The sequence below is a fragment of the Alosa sapidissima genome, chromosome 17, assembly GCF_018492685.1.
Source record: "Alosa sapidissima isolate fAloSap1 chromosome 17, fAloSap1.pri, whole genome shotgun sequence".
Lineage (NCBI taxonomy): Eukaryota > Metazoa > Chordata > Actinopteri > Clupeiformes > Clupeidae > Alosa > Alosa sapidissima.
The window spans coordinates 3,331,839-3,354,356 of NC_055973.1; the positions used below are offsets into that span (position 1 = coordinate 3,331,839).

At 41.5% G+C, this 22,518-nt stretch overlaps 1 protein-coding gene across 1 annotated transcript in view; it reads right to left on the minus strand.

The window, feature by feature from the left end:
- The window catches only part of LOC121688071 (lethal(3)malignant brain tumor-like protein 4), an 87,057-nt gene that overhangs the window by 58,343 nt on the left and 6,196 nt on the right, over window positions 1-22,518 (minus strand). Inside the window, exons 2-11 of the mRNA XM_042067404.1 lie at window positions 21,300-21,405; window positions 19,971-20,071; window positions 18,351-18,402; window positions 17,643-17,728; window positions 14,276-14,380; window positions 13,163-13,298; window positions 12,033-12,124; window positions 11,163-11,314; window positions 5,894-5,970; window positions 619-704 (exon numbers count right to left, since the gene is read on the minus strand). Coding sequence (XP_041923338.1) covers window positions 619-704; window positions 5,894-5,970; window positions 11,163-11,314; window positions 12,033-12,124; window positions 13,163-13,298; window positions 14,276-14,380; window positions 17,643-17,728; window positions 18,351-18,402; window positions 19,971-20,054 — 870 coding nt within the window. The 5' untranslated portion in view covers window positions 20,055-20,071; window positions 21,300-21,405. The remainder of the gene's footprint in view (window positions 1-618; window positions 705-5,893; window positions 5,971-11,162; window positions 11,315-12,032; window positions 12,125-13,162; window positions 13,299-14,275; window positions 14,381-17,642; window positions 17,729-18,350; window positions 18,403-19,970; window positions 20,072-21,299; window positions 21,406-22,518) is intronic.

Consider the following 22,518-nt stretch of genomic DNA (forward strand, 5'->3'; position numbering starts at 1 on the left):
AGTCATGCAAGCACAGAAATAAACAACCAACTAGCCACCAAGCAAGACATGACACCACACCAAGCATTTCTTCCATTTGTAAAAGTAAAATGGCCAAGAAACCTCCTGAAAACCCAGAAAACAATATTTGTTTTTCACAATTGACTTCAGTAACACCCTGCAGAGGGCCAGCTAGTCATGTTTTTAATTTAACTGCCATTCAGATTTAATGCAGTTTCATGTAACCTTTGAGGTTTCATTTTCTGTCAAAGAATGGTGTTTAGTTTTATCCTTTTTTTACAACTTTTAAATATTATTGTACACTTCATCCTCAAATAAGACTGCAGTGTAGGAAAAGCTCACTGCAAACACACAATGCCACATACAACACACACACACACACACACACACAACAACAACAACAAAAACAGCACATCAATAACCACAGCTCACACTAAACACAAAAGACAGAACACAAACACAAGAAGTAGCTTATCCTCACCCACTCACACATGTGGACACACGCAGGCTCACACACACACACACACACACTCACACACACACACAATGATAAATGCGTGCGCAGATTGTATTGTATTGTGGCCGTGGCTCACACACTTTTTCTCTCCCAGCACTTACCATACAAAAGGCCTGGCTTTGAACAGCAGAGGCACCATTGTCTTCTAAGTACTCCTCCCAAAGGAAATGCTCTGGATTGGGGTGTCCTTGAACACAAGCCAAACACATAGTCAGATTGAAGCAGGAACTGTACGCATGCTTTTAAAACTACAAGCTTTGATACTGTCCCTCGTACAGGAACACCAGCGTACTGTAAATGCATACAGATGTTCAGTTAACAGACTCGGCTAACAAACACTCTTTGAGTCTCCGAGCCACCAGGACTTGTTTCAAAGACCACTTAATGGATTTGTGGGATTTGCCACAAGTGTGCTTCTGGGGCTGCCGAAACCGCATGGTCCACTAAATAGGCATTAGTTCCACCACGGGATACCCGGTTCTCAATTGTAACAGAACAATTTCAGATTAGAGTGAATGTGAGAGAGAGAGAGAGAGAGAGAGAGAGAGAGAGAGAGAGAGAGAGAGAGAGAGAGAGAGATTGTCTGAATTTTGATTGTGGATTGGATTGTCTGAAACACTCGTCCCCCCAAACCAAATGAGTTAGAACAGAGAGGGCTTTTGGGAGCTTGGTGTTTACCAAGTGAAAACTGGAGATGTTCAGATAATGGCCTTACAGTATCTAGCTTTGTCCTGTGTATATTTCAACAGCTGTGCTCAAACTCTACACCAAATGCACTGGATCACAGAGATGTAACACCTAGCTCTTTGTTTCTTGACGTTGTTTCTTGCTTTTTTTTTTTTAACTCAGACAACCATGCGAGGAATAGGTCACTACCCCGGTAAGATGTGAGCCTCAGTATCTGGAGAGCTTAAAGTTGTAGATAATGGTTCTATTTTTTGTTAAAATCAGCATTTGGTCCTCACCGTCTTCTAGTTGTCCATTCAGTGTTTGTGTTTAAAAAAAAAAAAAAAAAGAAAACTATGATGTCTGTGTACAGTCCCAGCTTTCTAAATGAGAATCGAACAGTGGCTTGATAAACAATCTCAGCCAATCAACAAGCTGCTTCAGAGGCATGGGAGAGAGGGGTGCAATTTGATTGGCTGTTGATCTCAAATACTGACAAACTTTCACAAGACCAAAACTGAACCACGAATGGCATCTATAACAATATAATGAGTGGTGCCAACACAGATGTTTCTATTCAGCAAAATACTTTCTCCAGCAAGTTCAAACACTTGTTCTGTTCTGTGGAAAGGATAAAAGACCCAAGCCCATGCAGAGAAAGTCAATTCTGATTCTGATTCCAACATACCCTCTGACTCTAAGCAACAGGACTAGCCTGGGGAATATATAGCCAGGATAATATTCTGATGACCACTACCGGAGGGAGCCACAAAATGCAAATGAACAGCCAACATGGACCTGCCGTTATTTGCAATGCATATGGAGCACAACTCAGGTTACTTAAGAAGAAAAGATAGCGTCCAGTTTGTGTTTGGTTCTGCTGTGCTTCGTCAAGTCATTCCTCTAAACGCCACCTCACAGGCGAGGCAAGTTTGCTATCAGTCTATAGCACACTTCCCTCTGGCCATGCTGCTAAGCCACACAGCCTACACGCTCTCAAGCAGAGCGCATTAGAGATGGGAGGAGAGGGAGATAGGCAGAGAGAGAGAGAGAGAGAGCGCACAAGAGAGACAGAAAGACAGGAAGAGATGGAGAGAGAGTGGCAGAGAGAAAGAGGAGAGGGAACAACAGAAAAAGAGAAGTAGAGAGAGAGTGAGTGAGTGAGTGAGTGAGTGAGTGAGTGAGAGAGACAGAGAGAAAGAAAATCTGTCAGAGCTGCAAACTTTCCAGTGGTCAATTACACGCTCTCTTAGCCAGGCGAGATATGGACCTGCGTTACAATAATGTTATACCTAACAGATAATGCTGTGATAACACTGAGGCCTCGTTCCCTCCTCACAGTGCTCATGCTCCATGCAGAGAGCAATCTAATGTACAATGATTCTGCTCTGGGAGGGAATCTTAATGGACCTAATGTCCGTCTGGATTTCACAGCAGAACCGAGAGAGGGAAAAAAACTTGATGACCACAGCGGTTTAGCAGCGGAGAGAGAAGAGGGAGAGGGGGGTTCTGGGGCAGGCAATTGGACTCAGCAGAACAGAACGAGAGAAAGAGACAGAGTGAGGGAGGGCGAGAGTGTGAGGGCAGGAGAAAGAGACACTCAGCAACGGAGTGATTTGGGAGGGTGGGAAGAGATAGAGTGCCCAGAGGGACGGTTTGGTTCTGCCCAGGTCTCCGCACCAAATACGCTGACCTGGATCCCCGCACTGTTCAGCCAGCGATGAACGCGGCACCTACAGCTCCTAAATCCACTCCCAGCAAACCACTTTAACTCAACCCGCACCATTCCCATTCCACTCCACTTTAAAGCACTTAACCAGCCTTTATTGGGCATCTGCACACTATTATAAAATTACTCACATTATCACTATGCATCGTTCTCGTGGGATTCACCATTTCAATTTGAACTCTGCAATCATCCTGTATAACACTACAGCTGCTTTTTGAGCTGCAGTGAGTTATTGGCGGCCTCACGATGCTATTGTTAGTAACTCCGGTCTGCATAAATAAGGGCCGCTGTGAGGAGCCTGCACGCTAGTGTTGGTGATCGCCACGGTGGGGTTCGGAGGCCCTAGCAGGAGAGTGACAATCGTTGAAACCATTTAAGATCAATGCCGTGCTGCGTAATTATAGTGGTCTATGTAATGGTGGCATCAGCGGCAGCTGCTCGGTGCGTTTGGAGCCTTTTGCCCTCCTCACTGGAGTGGACAGACAACATTGATCCGGCTGGCGCGGAGCTTTTCATTCTTCTCCTGCAATGGCGGCGGTAGCGGAATCGGAAGAGGCAATCAATGCCAGAAATGTGAGAGAAATGTCAAATCCGTCAACTGATTTAACAGTTTAAAAACAAAACAACAACACACAAATGCTTCCACGCTTCACTCCATGTTTGAAACACATTTTTTTTCTCAAACTGATCCTGGTTCAACTGCGCCTGTACAAACGGCTTCCTAAGGATGACTCACCTAGCGTGACATGACGGTAAACTGACAGGTCGATATCCACTGATGTCAGACGGATCGTAGAGACCTGGGGTGAGGGGTGTGGGGGGGTAAAATTGCCAGATTGATCCACGGGACTGTGAATCTGTGCGTATCTGCATCCAGGCCCTTTGGGGCCGATGCAAGGCTATATTGAATTAGGAGGGATAATCACTTGTCCTAATCAGCTGCATCTGCAGATACATCAGCGATGAAAACGGATGCATTAGGCCAGTGAATGCTTGGCTTAGCTTACGAGGCTCTCTACTGGAAAGAAATTAACACCATGGTAAAACCTTTTGAATTTGTGTACTTCAACTGTTAACATGGTCTTGAGTTCAAAAGTTTAGTGGCACACGTGTTGATGAAAGGATCCGCACTATACTAGGAGAAGCATTTGATCCAAATGTACACCAATTGGGTGTGTTGAATAAATGGGAATACAATAATATGTGTTAAAAAAATGTGTGCAATATGTGTGAAAAAACACATGATGTTAATACTACGCTTACACCAGTATTTGTGCTGATGCCAGTATTCGTTGGCAACCTATACATTTTCAGTCCCTGTTTAAGGGCTTCATTACAAAGCCGTATATAGAGAGAGAGAGAGTTTGGCCAACTCCCCTATGTTGGATACCAATGTTAGATCACCGATATAACAGAATATGCTATGTTGAAATAAATTGCTTATTTTCACCATTGTAACAGGCAATGTTATCATCAATGTTTGTCAATATGTAAAAGGCCCTTACAGAAATATTGGTCTCCAACATGGCACCCATTCGATTCCCTAGTTGGCCACACTCTCTCTCTATACGGCTCTGATTATTCACATTGATACATTTCAGGCTCAGGGATCTGAAAAGAAATGCATGCCCTGAAGCTAACTTCCCGAAAAAATTGTTGTGTTTCTTTAAATAGAGGAAAATATAGCACCCTATTTGGAGCTAAGTGTTACAACAATGCAAGCATCATTCAACGTTTACATTTTTAAATTAGACCAAGAAATGACTTAGTCACTTAGTCATGCCATTTGATGTTCATCAGATTTGCATTTTGAGACTTGCCCTCTTGGTAAAATACCAAGCTAAGCAAATTGTTCAGTGAAAAATGACAACCATCTCTGACCTTTACGAGTAAATGTCAGAAAGCCGCTGTTTAGGTGACTCCTGTCAGCTTGACACAGCACACAATGGATAAGGTAGGGAGAAACAGGCCTATGTTTTTCAAGGACAGCACTGAAATTCACTATAATAACGGTCTCATGGATTCCAGACACCACAAATGATAGTCTTTTGACGCTCCACTATGGTTAATGCCTTTAATGATCACACACAAGGGCATCAAGGAGAAAGGTGCTCGTTACCTTCACAGTGGAAAAAGAGAAAATGACAGAAAATAGATGGATCTGTCCAAACCTTGATGCATCTCTTACAAAAACATCAGATGACTGTAACTAACTCCTGATCAAAAATCAGGTGATTACAGGTAATTTAGGGGAGCGTTTGAATCCCTTTCAGAACTGATTTAATATCCATTCAAAGTGTTATAAGCAGCAATGTACAATAACGTTCCTAAACATTATGATAAGCTGATATTACTGCTTACTTTTCAAACATTATTTTTCTATTTCAACACTCAGTTATTATGATACTGGAATACGTCATTATCTTGGGTTGTTTGGGTTTTCAAAAACAATAAAGTGACTCAGTGACTTTAAATAGATTTAAATGTGACACAAGCAGTCTGTGTGTGTGTGTGTGTGTTTGTTTGTGTGTGTGTGTGTGTGTGTGTGTGTGTGTGTGTGTGTGAGAGAGAATCTATGTGTGTGTATATGACTGACTGAGTGAGTAAGTGAGTGTGTGTGTGTGTGAATCTCTGTGTGCGAATCTGTGTGTGTGTGTGTGTGTGTGTGTGTGTGTGTGTGTGTGTTTGTGTGTGTGTATGAGTGCATGTGTGAATCTGTGTGTGTGTGTGTGTGTGTGTGTATGAGTGCATGTGTGAATCTGTGTGTGTGTGTGTGTGTGTGTGTGTGTGTGTGTGTGTGTGTGTGTGTGTTAGTGTGAGAGAGAGAGAATCTATGTGTGTGTATGACTGACTGAGTGAGTAAGTGAGTGTGTGTGTGTAAATCTCTGTGTGCGAATCTGTGTGTGTGTGTGTGTGTGTGTGTGTGTGCGCGTGTGTGAATCTGTGTGTGTGTGTGCGTGCATGTGTGTGTCTAAACTTACCCTGAGGTGCTGTGAGAGGGCGTCCATGGTCCTGACACCATCCCACTGGGTGAATATAGGGGCTGCTGGCATCACACCTAACACACACACACACACACACACACACAAGCCATTTATTTATGACCACATAGAAACAAATGGTGCAATGACACAAATGCAGTAAAATACATACACAAGCTTATGGACCAGTGACATATCGCAGGTCTTCAAAATATCACTCAATAAGCATAATACTCAGTTCTTAGAGCTATAGTACACACTATACAGTACACACACACACACACACACACACACACACACACACACACAATAATATTACATATTAGCCTGGGCCATTGGCAAAGATTAAAGAGGTTAAGAAGCAGAGGCTTGACATTACAGTCCACAGATGACTGCACTTCCATTGGTCTTAAGTCTGAAGAAGAGAATCCAAACTTTATGGCAACAGGCTACCTGACTGAAGAGCTGTGCTCCTTGGAATCAGCTGGTTTAGTGAATGGTTAAAAGAAAATTACTTTTGTGGTAAGAGTATTTTTCTTTCTGAAGCCAGGCTACCAGCCTCTGAAAATATACATAAGACTTCACAGCCGCTAAGCACCTCCGGCTTTCTCTTGATTGTCGAAGAAAGTAGGGGGGGAGGGGGTTTAACCATCACTGGCCATTTCCATCTGAAGTCGGTGTGCTTGAAGGACAGAAGAATGGAGAAGAGGTGTGTGTGTGTGTGTGTGTGTGTGTGTGTGTGTGTGTGTGTGTGTGTGTGTGTGTGTGTGGGTGTGCTCAAACTTGCATGTGTGCCCACGCTCTGCACAATTAATTTCAAACACACATACTGTAGGGGCATAAACTCACACACATACACAATCTCTCACTCTTCAGGCTACCTGACTGAAGAGCTGTGCTCCTTGGAATCAGCTGGTTTAGTGAATGGTTGAAAGAAAATTACTGTATGTGGCAAGACTATTTTTCTTTCTGAAGCCTGGTTACCAGCCTCTGAAAATATACATAAGACTCCACAGCCGATAAGTCAGCCATCACAAGCAAATAAATCACTCTGAACCGTGCCAATAAATATATATCTATGCCGATACAAACAGATGTTGGGAGAATTGATTGACTTGTGAGTTATGGTTAGTTGGCTTGCTTGAGAGACAAATGTGAAACAGTGCTGCCCCAGTCTCATCACTCAAACAGAGGCAGGCTGGAGCACTGTTTGGAAAAGCCTCCACTCCACACAGGTGTTGTTCTGGGCTGTTAAGAGGGGAACATTCCCCCGATGGAGTCCAATGAGAAACAGCAGCTGCCAGAGTGGAGGAGAGAGGAGCCACTTCCACACCGTCAGAACAGCACATGAGTGGCAACCCAACACGTGAGGGGAGATTTCAACTGGTTGCTAAAACACATGTGCAGACATAAAACAAAAGGAAGCCACACTCATGCACACACACACACACAGTGCAAAGTGTCATCATCACAGGCCATTTTCATCTGAAGTAGATGTGCTTGAAGGACAGAAGGATGGAGAAGAGGTGTGTGTGTGTGTGTGTGTGTGTGTTCAAACTTGCATGTGTGCACGCTATGCACAATTAATTTCAAACACACACATGGGCATCTCACTCTCTCTTTTTCTCTGTCTGTATCTCTCTCTCTCTCTCTCTCTCTCTTTCACACAGACACACTTCAGCTAGGAATGGCCTGTGATGATTAGGCTTTGTGGATATGACAATGACATGAGATACACACAAACAGACAAACACATACATACACACACACACACACACACACACAGACACAAGAGCAACTATGTGTGTGCGCGGTAGAAATATGTGGGTGCAAACAGGATGTGATTGGTTAACTCTTAGAAACGTATGGACCTGGACACAGGATTAGGAGGGGAGAGCTGAACCTGGACATGGGGAGTTGCTTTCTGCATGTGTGTGTTGAAACCCAGAGAGGGAGCTGTGTGATTGGTGAGGGGGAAATGAGAGAGAAAGAGAAAGAGAGAGAGAGAGAGATAGAGAGAGAGAAAGAGCGAGAGAGGCGGAGGAGAAAGGGATTGGGAGTAGAAATCCAGAGAAAGGGAAATTCAAAGATGCAAGAAAGAGCAAGAAGACGAAGATGATGATGATGGGCAAAGATGAAGAGATCAAAAGAAAGGAGATGATCTTATAGAGGAGAAAAAAAGAACAATAAAGACATGACAGGAAAGAAATGGAGAAGGAAGAGAAAATTAGTGGCCAATTACAGTGGGGGATATGGAAAGGAAAGGAAGAAATGATTCTTAAAAAGGATAGTTCAAGGTGGAAAAGATGAGAGAGGGCAAAAGAGAGAGAGAGGGAGAGGGAGAGGGAGAGGGAGAGATGAAGAGTCCAAACGCAGCAGTCATTCCTCACAATTAACGAAAAAACAACCTAATCCTTGAGGAGAGCCTATTTAATACCTCATCAGAGGCCTGGCGCTTTATGCTGGATTGTATCTAATTATACCACCTCAATTCTCCAGAGCTTTCCATTGGCAAAGCCCAGGCATGTGTGCGCCGTTACGTAAAAACAATGAAATGAATCACTCCTTCTTTTCACCCACTCCCTCCCTTCCTCCCTCCTATCCTCCCTCCCTCCCTCCCATCCTCCCTCTCTTCTCCTCTAGTGAGTAAATGCACACATAAATAGCCCTCAATCAATCAACATCTGTTACAAAGCAGCCGCTCACAGCCCAATCTATGCAGCGTGCGACTCAATCCAAGAATACTCCGTGTAAATATGACCTGTTACGCAACACCATTCAGAGCATTATTTCATTATTTAGAACACAAGGATGAACCAGGTCACACAAAACGTTAATCAGCTGCAAATGGGTGGGGACACATTCAGCTCGGCTCTTTCTATTGTGTGCTGGGTCAGAGCAGTGGGCATGACCTGGGTCAGAGCAGTGGGCATGACCTGGGGCAGTCATGGATGATATCACTTATTACTTCATCAGTGGACACACAACAGGACTATATTTGATAAGATGCAGAGCCTTTAATTGAAAGCAAATAAGGGGATGAGAGGAAAGGTAATGGGCACAAGCAAATAAGTAGGTATTTAAGAGGATTTAAGGTGCATTAGATTTGTCCAATGAACCTTGCTGCAAGGACTACTAGTATTAATGGTTTAGAAAATCAAAATTACGTGAAAATATGACTAGGAGATGAGTGGCCGAGAATTAAATGCAAAAACTGAGATTACCTTCAATAAGAAAAAATAAATTCTCAATAACAGAGCGGAAGACAAATGTATCATTACATTACGTTTGGCTTACGCGTTTTTAACCAAAGCGACTAACAGCATGTCAGCCACACACAGCTCTAGAAACCTCAGGGACAGCAGCAGCGCGGCAGTGCAGAGAAGGGGGAGAGGAGTAGAGACTGAGAAGAGAACTTCACAACCGCGACTAAAAAAGGGCTTTGCTCTGAGACCGCAGACCTTTATACATTTGCTTTATGCTTTATACATGCTTACGGAAAAAAACAACCTTACAATTTAATTAAAGGGCCGTTCACACCAAGAACAATATATATAACTATAACTATAACAATAACTATAAAAATAATATTGATCTCATTAAAGAGAAACTATGCAGTTTTGGCCATTTCTTTGCTGTTTTCTCGCTTTTTGCTCGCAGGTTTCTCTGCAGAGCTCCCCCTACAGCCTCAGAGTTTATGATTTACGACACTCCTCAATCGGTCAGTCTGTCGTTTTCCTCTTCCCTGTTCCTCCGACAACGGTTTACACGCTTTCTGCTTCTTTTCGCTGACTGTCAGGACGAATGATTGAGAACCTCCATCGGTTCATTGTTCTAGCCGGTGCCTGGCGTGTATGTATGTAAATGCAGTAAAGCAATTCGTTACACTCGTTATACTTCCTGACACTGAGGCCGTCTGCCCGCCAGCCCAAAATTCCAAGGGTGTTTTTTCCGCTCACAGGTGCTAGGGGGAAGCTCACCATTCAACCCGAAATTCAATGCCCACCATTCAACCCGAAAAAAGTCATATAACCATTCCAATGACTCCGAAGCTGTTAAGTTAAGGTAAATTAAGCTAAATAACCTGCATAGTTCCCCTTTAATATGAATGACGAAGTCCACACATAAACTATATGGTACAATATGGTTGGGGATCACTTTCAGAGAGATTTTGAGAATGATAAAAAGCTGACAGCCAATCAGAACCCATTACATTTTAGCCATCACATTCATCAACACAAGGAGAGACTTTTCTTAACGTTGGTCAGTGTAGACGCTCTTATCGTTATAGTTATCATTATAGTGATCATTCCTGATGTGAACAGCCCTGAAGACGCAGCAGTATTCTGTCCCAAATGCATTTGACTGACACATGTAAAATGTTCAAACTAAAATCTTCAACTCAGGAGAAATGAAACCGCTACAGCAGCAGTAGCAGCCCATGTCACATGACTTGAGTTTGCAACTAGAGATTTGCAGGCCTGACATTTTCAATACACAATCTCAACACAAACAGATGTTGTGTTTTCCAAACCAGTTGAGACAATCTCCAATGTAAACATTGCAGATTGGGCTTCGCAGGCAAATTCCAAAGAGGCACATTTTTTGATAAAGTCGCAGGGAAGACCATGCAACATTTCTGCTTCAGATCACAAACTGCATGCAGTGACACCCCTAACACTGAGCTGCCATTGTGTGCGGTCATGAAAAATGAGAAATACAGTATTGTATTTTTTTATATATCAGTCGTATAAACTGTACTATAGTAGTATAGTTACTAGTTAACCTACTATAGTTACCCCCAGTCAGACAGCCAGCACCTTAACTAACAAACTTCCTGTGGGAAACACTGCTATCCTTTACAGAATGAAAAACTACACACACACAACCTTATACTATGATACAGACACACAGAATGTGCACAGAGTGAAAGGAGGAATATTTTCTGTTGGCTTGAAGTAGAGTTAATTATTGGAGGATTATGAGGTGTGAAAGCCTGATGTCGTACTGCTTAGCACATTCTAACAACATGCCTGTGCAGTGTAAAATACATTAATAAAGGGGCATCCCTGTTTGATAACATCTAGGAAGTCTGCTGTCAACGACCTTTTATTCTCAGTTAACAAATTAATAAGGCCACCATAAACATCACAAACTGTGCCAAAAATCCAATAAAGGAAGTGTCCTCTACTCCCATTGCATTTGCTACGGTCACTAGCATTTCATAGCTGCTTTCTAAAGAAATGCCACGGTCTTATCTGTGCCTTACCAATAGTCGTATGTGTCATCCCAGTTGTCGAAGTGAACCAGAAATCGATTGTCGGCGACGTCGGCCACTGTTGCCACGCACACCAGACACGGATTCTTCCTGTCCACCGCCTCCAACTTCATGCCGACTTGAAATTTCGAGTTGGTCGAGGTCTGATCGAGAGAAGCACTAGTCACTAAACCTGTCAATGCAGCTCTTCCTACACAGCAACTGCACCATTTCAAAGGAGAAGTTCCCATACTGTGCAGTCCCAGACTAAAAGATTTTTTCAATGGAGATTTCCTTTTTTTGTCAAAGTTTTCTTTTAGTTAAGGACTAGTCTTCATCCATGTATAGTAAACCGGCCCTTTATGTTTATGACTTGTCTACCCATGGTCTATCGCAAAGTTAACCCATTGAAAAGTGACATAAAAAATAAGCAAACAGACTGCAGTGACAAACTATTCAGACTAGACTAGACAGTGACACACACACATATATTTTTTTTAATTTTTTTTTTTATATGCAGTGTCCACAAAAATAACTTCTAAAATTAAATTCAGCCATTAGGGAGGAATTTAGCTCCCCAATCCTCAGTCTACTCTGATAAGATTGTTCTGCATTTCCCACCCAGTCCCACAGCATACTTTCTTGGAAGCTTCTAGACTAGATAACATGGTACACACACACTCTCCCTCTGCACAGCTTGTCTGGGCACTTTGAATACACATTGTAAAGGTTAGCCCTGCGGCATTTCCACACTGTGGCATGGAAAGACCTTTTGCGTCCCATTGGAGACTTTGCGCGATGTGGAGAGAGAGAAGGTCAGCTGTATGCTGCATAGTTTATCTGTTTATTTATTTATTTTCAAAACACACTGGAGCCACTTACACTGTTTGGGGCTTTGAACAGATTCTTTGGTGCAGCCTGAGCATTGCAGGCCTCTAGGTACTTCTCCCAGTTAAACTCATTCGCTTTATAACCTGAGACAGGACGCAGAAAAAAAGAAGGGAATGGAAAGGCGGGAGGACAAGAAAGAAAGAAAGAAAGAAAGAAAGAAAGAAAAAAAGAAAGGAAGAAAGGAGGAGGAGAGGGAGGCATAGGGAGGAGAGAAACAGAGACATTGCATAATGAGAACAAATGGAATTTAGGCGCTCATTCAGACCAGTCTATTTGGGTTACAGACTATTTGAAAACTCATCACAGATGAAATTGGTGTGCTGGGGGGCTGGGGGGAACAAGCACACATTCATATGCAGAATAATGTGCTCAGCAATTACAGAAAATATGACTGCAATGTTTACTTCTGGTGTCTTGCAGAAGGTTGCAGAGCGTAACCCCTTGAAAAATGCATAGAAAGTTATGGAAGTTATTTATAACCCATTTTTTTTCTAACATGGAAAACTTCAATTGAAGATTTTTTATTCATATTCTTCAAAGTACATTTTAAAGGTTTTGTATTCCCTAAAACAAGTAGCCTAATTTATTTGCTTCAATTAGGCCCTTTTTTATTTCCTCAATACATTTTCTTCTATTTGAACCTTCTAGCCCCAAACTCAGTTACTACTTTGTTACTTTTGCTATAGGCTCATTTTACCCAAAGCTCCTTAGTAAAAAAAAAAAAAAAAGCCATTAAAATCTTTTTTAACCCTTCAGCAGGGGAGTTTTGAACTTTCTAACATTCTGTTCCGCAACAATGTAAGGTTCTAAAATTCTATGTTGAATTCAATGAACCCAGATATTCTTTAAAACATTCAGTTTTCAACATTCATCACATCACACCGGTGTGTCAGTTCCGTCTTAATCTAGGCTATATATTGAAGGAGAGCGTTATAAGTCGTGTATGTCCAGACAGTCTATTTGTATGGTCATATCAATTAAGATCATATAGCTTTGTGTTCCTGCGTGTAGCAGTCTTCGCGAACAGGTGGTCTATCTATAAGATAGCCTATAGGGGATCATTAATGACGTCTGTCTTGGTGAATGACCCATGATCATGGTCAGTGCTGTGTGTCACTCACCTTTAGGGGGATGGAGTTTGTGATCAGTTTCCTCACACCAACCAGCCGGTCTGATGTCAGGAGAATCTGCATTTACCCAGAAGTCATAGCACTCTGAGTACCCATCTATGTGCAGGCGTAACCGATAACCAATCACCTTGAAGCACAAACACAGACTACTATTACCAAGTTATCAAGAAAAAAAGGTCTGTTCTGGTCAATTGGTTCTTATAGGCATAAAATGAAGGAAGCATATTCAGCACTGTGGACCTTACTGTATATATATATATATAGCTATATTCACAAAATGACAATTAAGCTTACATACATAACTTTGATGTTATACTATTAACTTCAATATAAAATGTACATTCATTTTAGGTGGGCATAATTTCATAAGACTCTAAAGAGTGAACTAAACCACATTACATCCCTGTGCCAAAACATCTTTTGATTGATATTGATATTACCAATGGGAACACTGAAAATGAAGAGGATCTTGTAAAAAAAAAAATGAATCACAGTCTTATGAATCATGAAAATACTCTGCAAACTCTGAAAGGCGACTAGATCAACCATGGCAAGGATTGATTGAAAAATCTGCAGAGGCCACCAAGTGTGTAGTGAGATAAACAAATTAATTAACAAACTGTAAATAAGTGTGTTGTCTTGGTTAAATAAAATCATCTGGAGAACAAGTAAGCTAGCAAGTATTCAATGAGTGACAGCTTGTACTCAAAGAATTTAGGCTTGGTAACAACATAATCAACTGTGATTTAACATTATCCTTGTCCGTGCCTGAAAAAAGAGGGGCGTACAAACTAAATAGGTTCTTTTCAAGTTAATCCAAAGGTTTCTTTTATGGGCTACACACAGTGAACACACAATGAGGTGAAGCACACACTAATCCCGACGCAGTGAGCTGCCTGCTACAGCGGCGCTCGGGGAGCAGTGAGGGGTTAGGTGCCTTGCTCAAGGGGCACTTCAGCCGTTCCTACTGGTCAGGGTTCGAACTGGCAACCCTCCGGTTACAAGTCTGAAGCACTAACCAGTTAGGCCACGGCTGCCCCGTAATGGGACACCTCTGTTTCCCTGCGGATAACCCTAGGAGACAAACTGAGGAGGAGTCCTCACCTCGGCCACGGACAGCACGCAAAACATGGAGGGGTGCAGCGGGTCAATGCCCTCCAGGCGCATCCCCACCTTAAAGCCATTTCTGCCGTGGGGGAACGACTGGTACTGGAGAGAGAGAGGGAGTGAGAGAGAGAGAAAGAGACAGAGAGAGAGAGAGAAAGATGGAGAGAGGGGGGGCGGAGAGACAATGAGAGAGAGAGAGAGAGAGAGATGGAGAGAGAGAGATGGAGAGAGGGAAGACAGAGCAACAGAGGGAGAAAAAGGGAGGGAGGAAGAAAGAAAGGAAGAAAGAACCAAAGAATGAAAATAGGTGTCAGAAAGGAAATGGGAAAGAAAGACATAAAAAAGAAAAAGAAATTAAGAAAAAGAATGAATAACACAAAAGGGAAACGGATGAAAATTACTCACTGTTCAAAACCTTGATGACGGACAAGTGAGTAGTAGATTATACACAGTTTTAGATTTCAATGAAAAGGAATGGGTGGTGTGCTGTTGGTGGCAGTGTAAAAGGCAGTCTACTGTAACTGTGGACACACCATTAAATTAAAAAAGCAGAACAAAGGGACACAGAAATAAGTTGCAATGTCCTCCATAAAACCTTGCTTGATTGACAAACAATCGTCGCTGACGGGAACACACACACAAAGGTGCCGTAAATCAAATGCAATTTAGTTTTTCTCTTCGGAGCTGGAGAAGGTGATGTGATTTCAGGACCAAACAGGAACTACGGTTCTCAGAAGTATGTGTGTGCACACGCAGCTCTCTTCTCTCTTTCTCTCTATCTCTCTTTCTATGCAGAGCCTGACCGAGTTAGTTGCCATGGAAACAGCCGCTCGCTTGCGCTGCTGCATGGAACAGATGTCCCGTCAAATCCCCTCATAGAGAAATTCATCTGTGCGCCATGTTCGGAGAGTAGCGGATTTAGGGCCCTATCTGCATCGCTGTGTCCGAAGGGGACCCAATCCCAACCAAGCTCTCCTAAAAGACGCCTTCTCCATCTCTCAAACACACTGGCCTATGTATATACAGTACCGATGCATAGTAAAAGCTGTATACCCTAATTTGTTATTACAACTGCAAATTTGCAGCAAAGCCTTGGTGGCCATGAGGTCTGGGAAGAATGGGGGCCAAGGAGAGTTCATAGTGACCAGTCTAGTAATATCAATAGCCCCCCTGGGGCTGCTCTGCTCTATTATGTTCACAATCACAGCTACGCACTTGGGCTCAGTGGAGATGGCCACCAGTTACTAGTACAAATGTATCGGGAGTCCATGTGAGTTTAGAGGATGCAGAGTACAGCCTTTGCATGAAACTCTCTACATAACTTACTTTACAGATCTCTTTTGTGAACATGTCCTTAGTCTCAATATTTGAGACTAAGTTATTATTATTATTATTATTATTATTATTATTATTATTATGATTGTTATGAATATTATTATTACTAGTGCAGTGCCTGTTCAAACATGTTATTCCTGTAGAAAACCCATAGCCCAATTACATGCTTGCAGGTAGGCCTGCTTTAAAAATAGGATGATGGGGAAAAACATCACTTCAGCTAAGCATTCAATAATGAATACTGAATATTATAGTATAATATAATAAATGTGCAGTGAGAAGAATTTAAGCATGGCTTCATGTGACATTTTTTTAAAGTTCAAAATTACACAAGCCTAATAGCTGTTTTGAGTCAAAAGGAGTGATATTTATTTAGCCTATTGAATAACTTGATGATAGAGAAGATAAACCATTTTGTGGAATGATGCATCATCATATGAAATTATGTGACTTAAAAACCATCTCTGGTAGCCTGTAAGTGACATCACGCTCCGTCTGCCACTCGTTGTCTGTAGCTGGTTATGCTTTGCATGTAGGACATTCTGAAACATCCTTAAATTCGGCACCATTATCACTTGTTTCAAATTGGGACCTTGCAGTTGGAATTGTCGTTCGTTTATTCAAAGTCTAAAAACAGTCCAAAGTAGCCTGAGCTATTTGAAGTGTCTGTTTATTGCACATTGTTTTTTATGTCGTTTTGAACAGCCATTGCATACCTGTGTTTGTTGGCATAATGATGCAATATCCACAGAATCGTTTTATGCAAGCGTTGCATACATACATATAACTTTTTACTCATGTAGCCTACACTAATTGGGTTCTGCCAAAGTCCCGCTGCTATCCTCTCTGGTAGCCTACAGTGCTGAATGAGAGGGGTAGTGGCTACATAGAGTGGAGAAACCCAATGTGTGCCTATTTTACTGATATATTTACCCATATCTTTTGCATTTCTTATCCAAACAATGTCAAACTTGGCACTGCACTAACTTGTGCCCATAGCAAGACACCTGTCAAGTTTGAAATCAGTTGGACGAATGGTTCGACAGATATGCGGTTAAACACACAAACACACAGACAGACAGACAGACGTTTCTGTCATTTATAGACAGATTATTACTATTAAGAGCACTTCCATTCACCTTTAATGAAAGTCAAGGTAAATATTGTGGTAAAAACCACTTAATAAACGCTTCGACTGATGCTATTCACACTGCACTGTGACTATATAAAATGGTGCTCCCTTTACCCTCCCACTCTCTCACACACACACACACACACACACACACACACACACAGGTTTTATTATTGTACCACAGAGATCCATTAAAACGTGACAGCGACCCTGCCTCCCTGTGAAGGAGGAACCTGCAGATATAGCACATCTTCATAAATGCTGCTGTCTGCGTGATGCACAACAAGCACTTCACCAGCAATAATGCGATTGTAAAAAGGCATATTGATTTATATTGTTTCTTTTTTTGCAATGTTAAGCATACAATTTCAAAAAGGCATAAAAAAGTAAGAACTTGGCAGTGGCAGTTATCTTTCCATTTCTACTTTGAAATTGGGTCCTACAACAACAGTTCTTTTAAACAGTTTCTTTCTGTGACTGAGTTCTGTTATCGACTGGATTTGAGAGAGAGGTCAAATGGAAGCAATCCTTTCGTTCAGTGCTAGGTTACCTAGAGACATATCTAGTTTGTGTTGCAAAACAACTACTGTCGTGTCAACAAAGATATTACAAATAATGTTAAAAACCTGTTGCATTAGACCAGATTCTCCTGAAAATCGTTGACAGTAGATTAACATAAAAATATTATCACAAATTATGGCAAACAATGTTTTTGTTTTTACTGATGCCCTCAACGCAGAAGTTTAAAATATTTCAAGAATCTGTAACCTGCCAAATGAATGCAAACAACATGACCCTTATAGCTTCAAACAACTGGAGGAGTCTTTGGGTATTTGTCTTTGCCTGTTTCTGCTGTGTGGTGTGTGATGAATGGGGCACCCCGAGTCCTGACTTTACCTCAGTGAAGAGGCGTAGGGGCGCAGCAATAGCGACCTCCTCCCCCAGGTACTGCTCCCATGACCACGGCCTCTTCTTACCACTCACTGTACCGACACAAATAGCACATCCGGTCACACATCCGCCTCGTCTAACTTCATTGCCACTAGGTATACACTGCAAAAAATAAAATCTAACCAAGTGTTATTAATCTTATAGACCAACAATCTATTTGGGATTGTTTTTAGTATGAAGAGACTTACCTAACACTCTCTCGAAAGATCATTTTGACTTAATTTAGGAGGACTGACTTATTTTAATGAGACTTACTGTATTAAGACAAATATACTTAACACACTGGCAGAAAAATGTGCTTGTTTTTAGTTCAAATTTGCTTAACACACTGGCAGACAAATTTGCTTGTTTTCAGGATGAGACGTCTTAAAAAGGAATCTATTTTACGAGAAAGAGCTAGGTAAGTCTCTTTATCCTGAAAACAATATTAACTAGATTTTCTTATCTTAATATAAGATTAATAAAACTTGGTAAGATTGTATTAGATAAGCAGTTTTTGCAGTATTTTAATACAACAGATGCTCAACAATTAGTAATTATGCACAATGATACAGACTACTATGGGGAGCTAGGCTGCAGACAGGTAAAGCATTCACACATGGTGTTTTGAAATAAATAATTATTTGGCTATTTTTTTGGAGAACAAGCACCGACCTTGTGAAGTGGACTTATTCTTCATCTTTGTAGGATCTTCTTTTGGTCGTTCCTAAGAGGAAAAAATGAAAGTAAAAAACAGGTCAAACACTTTGAAACTGCATGACAAGAAGTCAAGTACTATAATTCGCCATCAAATTATAAGGCTGTGCGGTATATACATCGGTTATGATAATATCTTATTTGTAGTTTTAACAATGTGCGAGCTGTCTTTATTGAGTAGCTGTTCTTAAACTGTTATGTCCGGTCCACAACATGGACACTGCCGGGTCCACAGTCCACACGCAGGGCATGTCACTCCTTAAGTCAATCACGCTTCTGCATCATAGAACCGCAAAGCAACAGAAAACAAAAACAAATGCTATGAGGAAATGTCAGGGATTTCAAGATTGGCCACTGTGGTAAATCCCCTACCTACAGCACAAGTGATTTAAATATGCTATGTTCCAAGTTTTCATGAATGTAATAGATATTAACTAATATCCACCTAACAAGAAAGAAATTATATACTATAAGGTTGGGTGAAAAAACGATCACAATAAAACTATTTATATCAATTTACATAGATTATTATTGATCATTTTTAACAACCTAAAAATGGCTCAATTTGACCTGTTAGCCAAACTGGCTAAAGCCAGGCACATGGTTTTCCATTTGTATGCAGCAAATGCTACCTTTATGAGTCATTTCTTTTTTTTTTAAGTATATATTTTTTGGCCTTTTTATGCCTTTAATGATAGTGACAGTGGAGAGTGACAGGGAGAGAGAGCAGGGGTGGGATCCGGAAAGGACCACGGGACGGGAATCGAACCCGGGTCGCCGGCGTACGGTGCAGGTGCCCCAGCCAGTTGCGCCACAGCTCAGGCCTATTATGAGTCATTTCTAAGGCATTATACCCCAAGTAATTTATAAGGCTAAAAGTATCTTATCAAGACATCTATGAACAAGTGCTTGTTCACCCTTCAAATGGATTTGAATTATCAATCCAAAAGCTAATCGGAATATCTTTTATGGGATGGGATTGTGACGTCAGCAACATTTAGGACAGTTTAGGACACAGAATCTATGGTAGAGAATGAGTCGTAGTGATGGTCATGGTGATGGTCATGGTGATGGTGATCGTCAAAATCATGGTAGAATAGTAAATAGTTGCACTTATCAACTACCTATATATTTCCATAACTAATATGGAATACGTTTCATTTATTATCTCTACGTTGAATATTTGTCCATGCTGTTTCTGTTGTCACATGTTAATGGTGCAACCACACATAGAAACACTGTTAAACGTGTTACTCGTTGCATGCAATAATATCAAGGAATGGTCATGATGGGCAGTTTTTGAGTGTGAATGCTTTACATGTATATATGTTTTTGTGCTCTTTCTTATCAGTTTGAATGTAAGGCATTTTGATGAAACTATTAAATAAATAAAATCATGTTATATTGCCCAGGCCTAGTATAATAAGACTTTTAAAAAACATTAAGAATGCACAATATTGTCTAAAAATCATTATCAACAAAATCCTATTACTTTTTGTTCAGTATCGCACACTTCTATGATATCATCAAATCATTCCTAGAAAGACCATTTGAAGTTCGGTTGAATTTGATACTCACTCTCAAACAGTATTCATCTGTCACACCTCTTGAATTCAAACTTGCTTTCTTCTTCTTGTCCTTCTTATCCTCTGCCTGCATCATTAGAGACAGGATAGATTCTAGAAAAAAGACAAGACATGTGGGCAAAAATGAAGTTAATTAAGAAGGTGAGGTTCTTGATCAACATGAGGTTCATTTTATGAGCCACCAAATATCCTGCAGTGCTGGCTGCCCTTATGGTGTCCCACTCCGTTTCCCTTGTACTGGAACTGAGCTTGAAACAAAGTTCTCTCTCTTTAGAATGCACTTCAAATGCCACATAAATGCACCCCACTACATACCACTGTACGCAGAGTCAGTGGAAAGCAGTTAATCACTCTTGAATTATTTCAGTGGCAATTAAAAGGTAGTATCATACTGCCTGAACACTGACGTTCAGCCAAATCGACTGTTTAAATGATGTGGCTGTGATTCACCTTTAAGAGGTCTTCTTTGTTATTACATTGACGGGAAAAAACACATTGCACACATTTGCCACAGACATTAAGTCATTAAATCATAAGCATACATAGCATTCTGCAAAACCACTGTATTTGTACACTGTACAAAAACAGTACAGTATCTTGTGAAAGCTTCAGAAATGTCATAAACACATTGACTTAGTGAGCCCATTCTGTTTGAGCTCAAAATCTTAACAGAAGGTCTACCACGTTTTATGTGTAAACTGCATGTGGGAAGGAAATTAAATGTGCAGGGGTCACTGAGAGAAAGGCCATGGGCCTCAGATTTCCCAGCAGGCAATGCTCCAAGGGAGACGCAGGGCCGCGGCAGCAGAGAGGTGGAGAGGGCAGATTAACTGGGCTTGCTCTGATGCACACTGTGGCTAAAACGCTCACTTAAAAACATCATGGGGGACTTTGCACAGCCACCAAGCAATTTTAGACAGCCTCCCCCAACCCTCGGATGTTACTTCAACGGATTCAAATGGTAAAACCATTCTGCAGCAGTAAGGTATTCTGTGTTTATGCCACAATATTAGTGCTGATAAACAGTCTCATTGGTTCCAATGATGTTCACTGAACTGCTGCAAAATGTTAATCGCATAATCACCCAACTTCGCATAATCACCCGACTTCTGAATATGCCTAATTTAAGCTTTTCTTGCTAGAATAACTGAGAAAAATAAAGATGTGGCCGCACCGGCAAAATGCTGCTGACCAGCTCCATTTAACCACCCATTCCTCAGTGGACTCTTGGGTTTCATCTGATGAAGGCTTCCATTTAGACAAATGCCTTTAAATTACAGGGGTGGGACACAGAGAGCCAGAGTTTAACATACTGACTCACCGTTTGGTATTTGCTCCCACCCAGTGCTCCCTAGCAGGGACACAGTCTCCAAGAGGCCATTCCAATCACGCTTGAGCTCTGCTTCTCCAAATGCCTTCGGAAAAACCTGGAGAGGATGGAGAAAGAACATAAATCCCAGCACCGGTTTTTGAGTAAACCTAGGCTATCTTCTTTATGTCACCAGCGAGAGTGGACCTGTTGAGGGAGATTTTGAGTTTAGCAAAAAAGTAGTAGTACCTGATGAGGTGGAAGGGAAATAAGTTGAGTGAATGAGAGAGACAGATAGAGAAAGAAAGGGAGAGGAGGTTACGGTGTCAGTTACAGAGAAAGATGTGAGTACATGAAAAATAAAGACAAGAGAACATGAGAGAATGTGTGAGAGACAGAAAGACCAAGAGAAAGGGACTGAATGTCAAACTGAGAGAGAGAGAGAGAGAGAGAGAGAGAGAGAGAGAGAGAGTGAGTGAGTGAGTGAGTGAGTGCAAGCGTGAGACAGTGACAGACATTGAGAAAGTGAGAGGGCAGGGTATTCACCCGGGGTGAAGTTAGTCCTAAAGCTGCTGATTAATGCTGAGTAGAAGCCAAGGTAGCAGGTCAGCTTTCCTGCCCTTGTGGAACATCATTGTTCTCATTGAGGACACAGCCATTCAAACACTGAAATTAATTCAGGGAACAGCGCAACTACATTCAGGGCAAAAGACGCATCAGAAACAACAGCACATGCAATACATGGTGCACAACCTCAGGGACATTTCACAACAGCTGTACACTGAAATGACTGTTTACGATGAAAGGGTAGTGTCACAACAAAACCTGATTTTGAGCGGAAATGCTTTTGATCTAGCCGGGTACTCTCCAGTGTAAGTCATCCCTGTAACCTGAGGCACCGCATGATGGCTAATTTGTGGACAATTCTCTCTTGGGAACGAGAAAGCTCATTTCAATGTGCAGCCTAATCTGTACATGACTATCGCTTCCATATCGCTGTGACAGCTGCAGAAATTGCTACTACAAACCAGGCTTGTGCAAAATTCCAGAATTGAATTAAAACTGGCTCTTAAGTTCTAATTCAATTCTTGAATTTCACTTGCATTTCAATTGAGGTAGCAAACAGGAAGCAGAATTGCAATTCGAATTGTGCACAACCCTGCTACAAACATCACACGCCTAACAAATGATAAAACAATTTCATCCCCATGGCATCTAGTCAAATACAAAC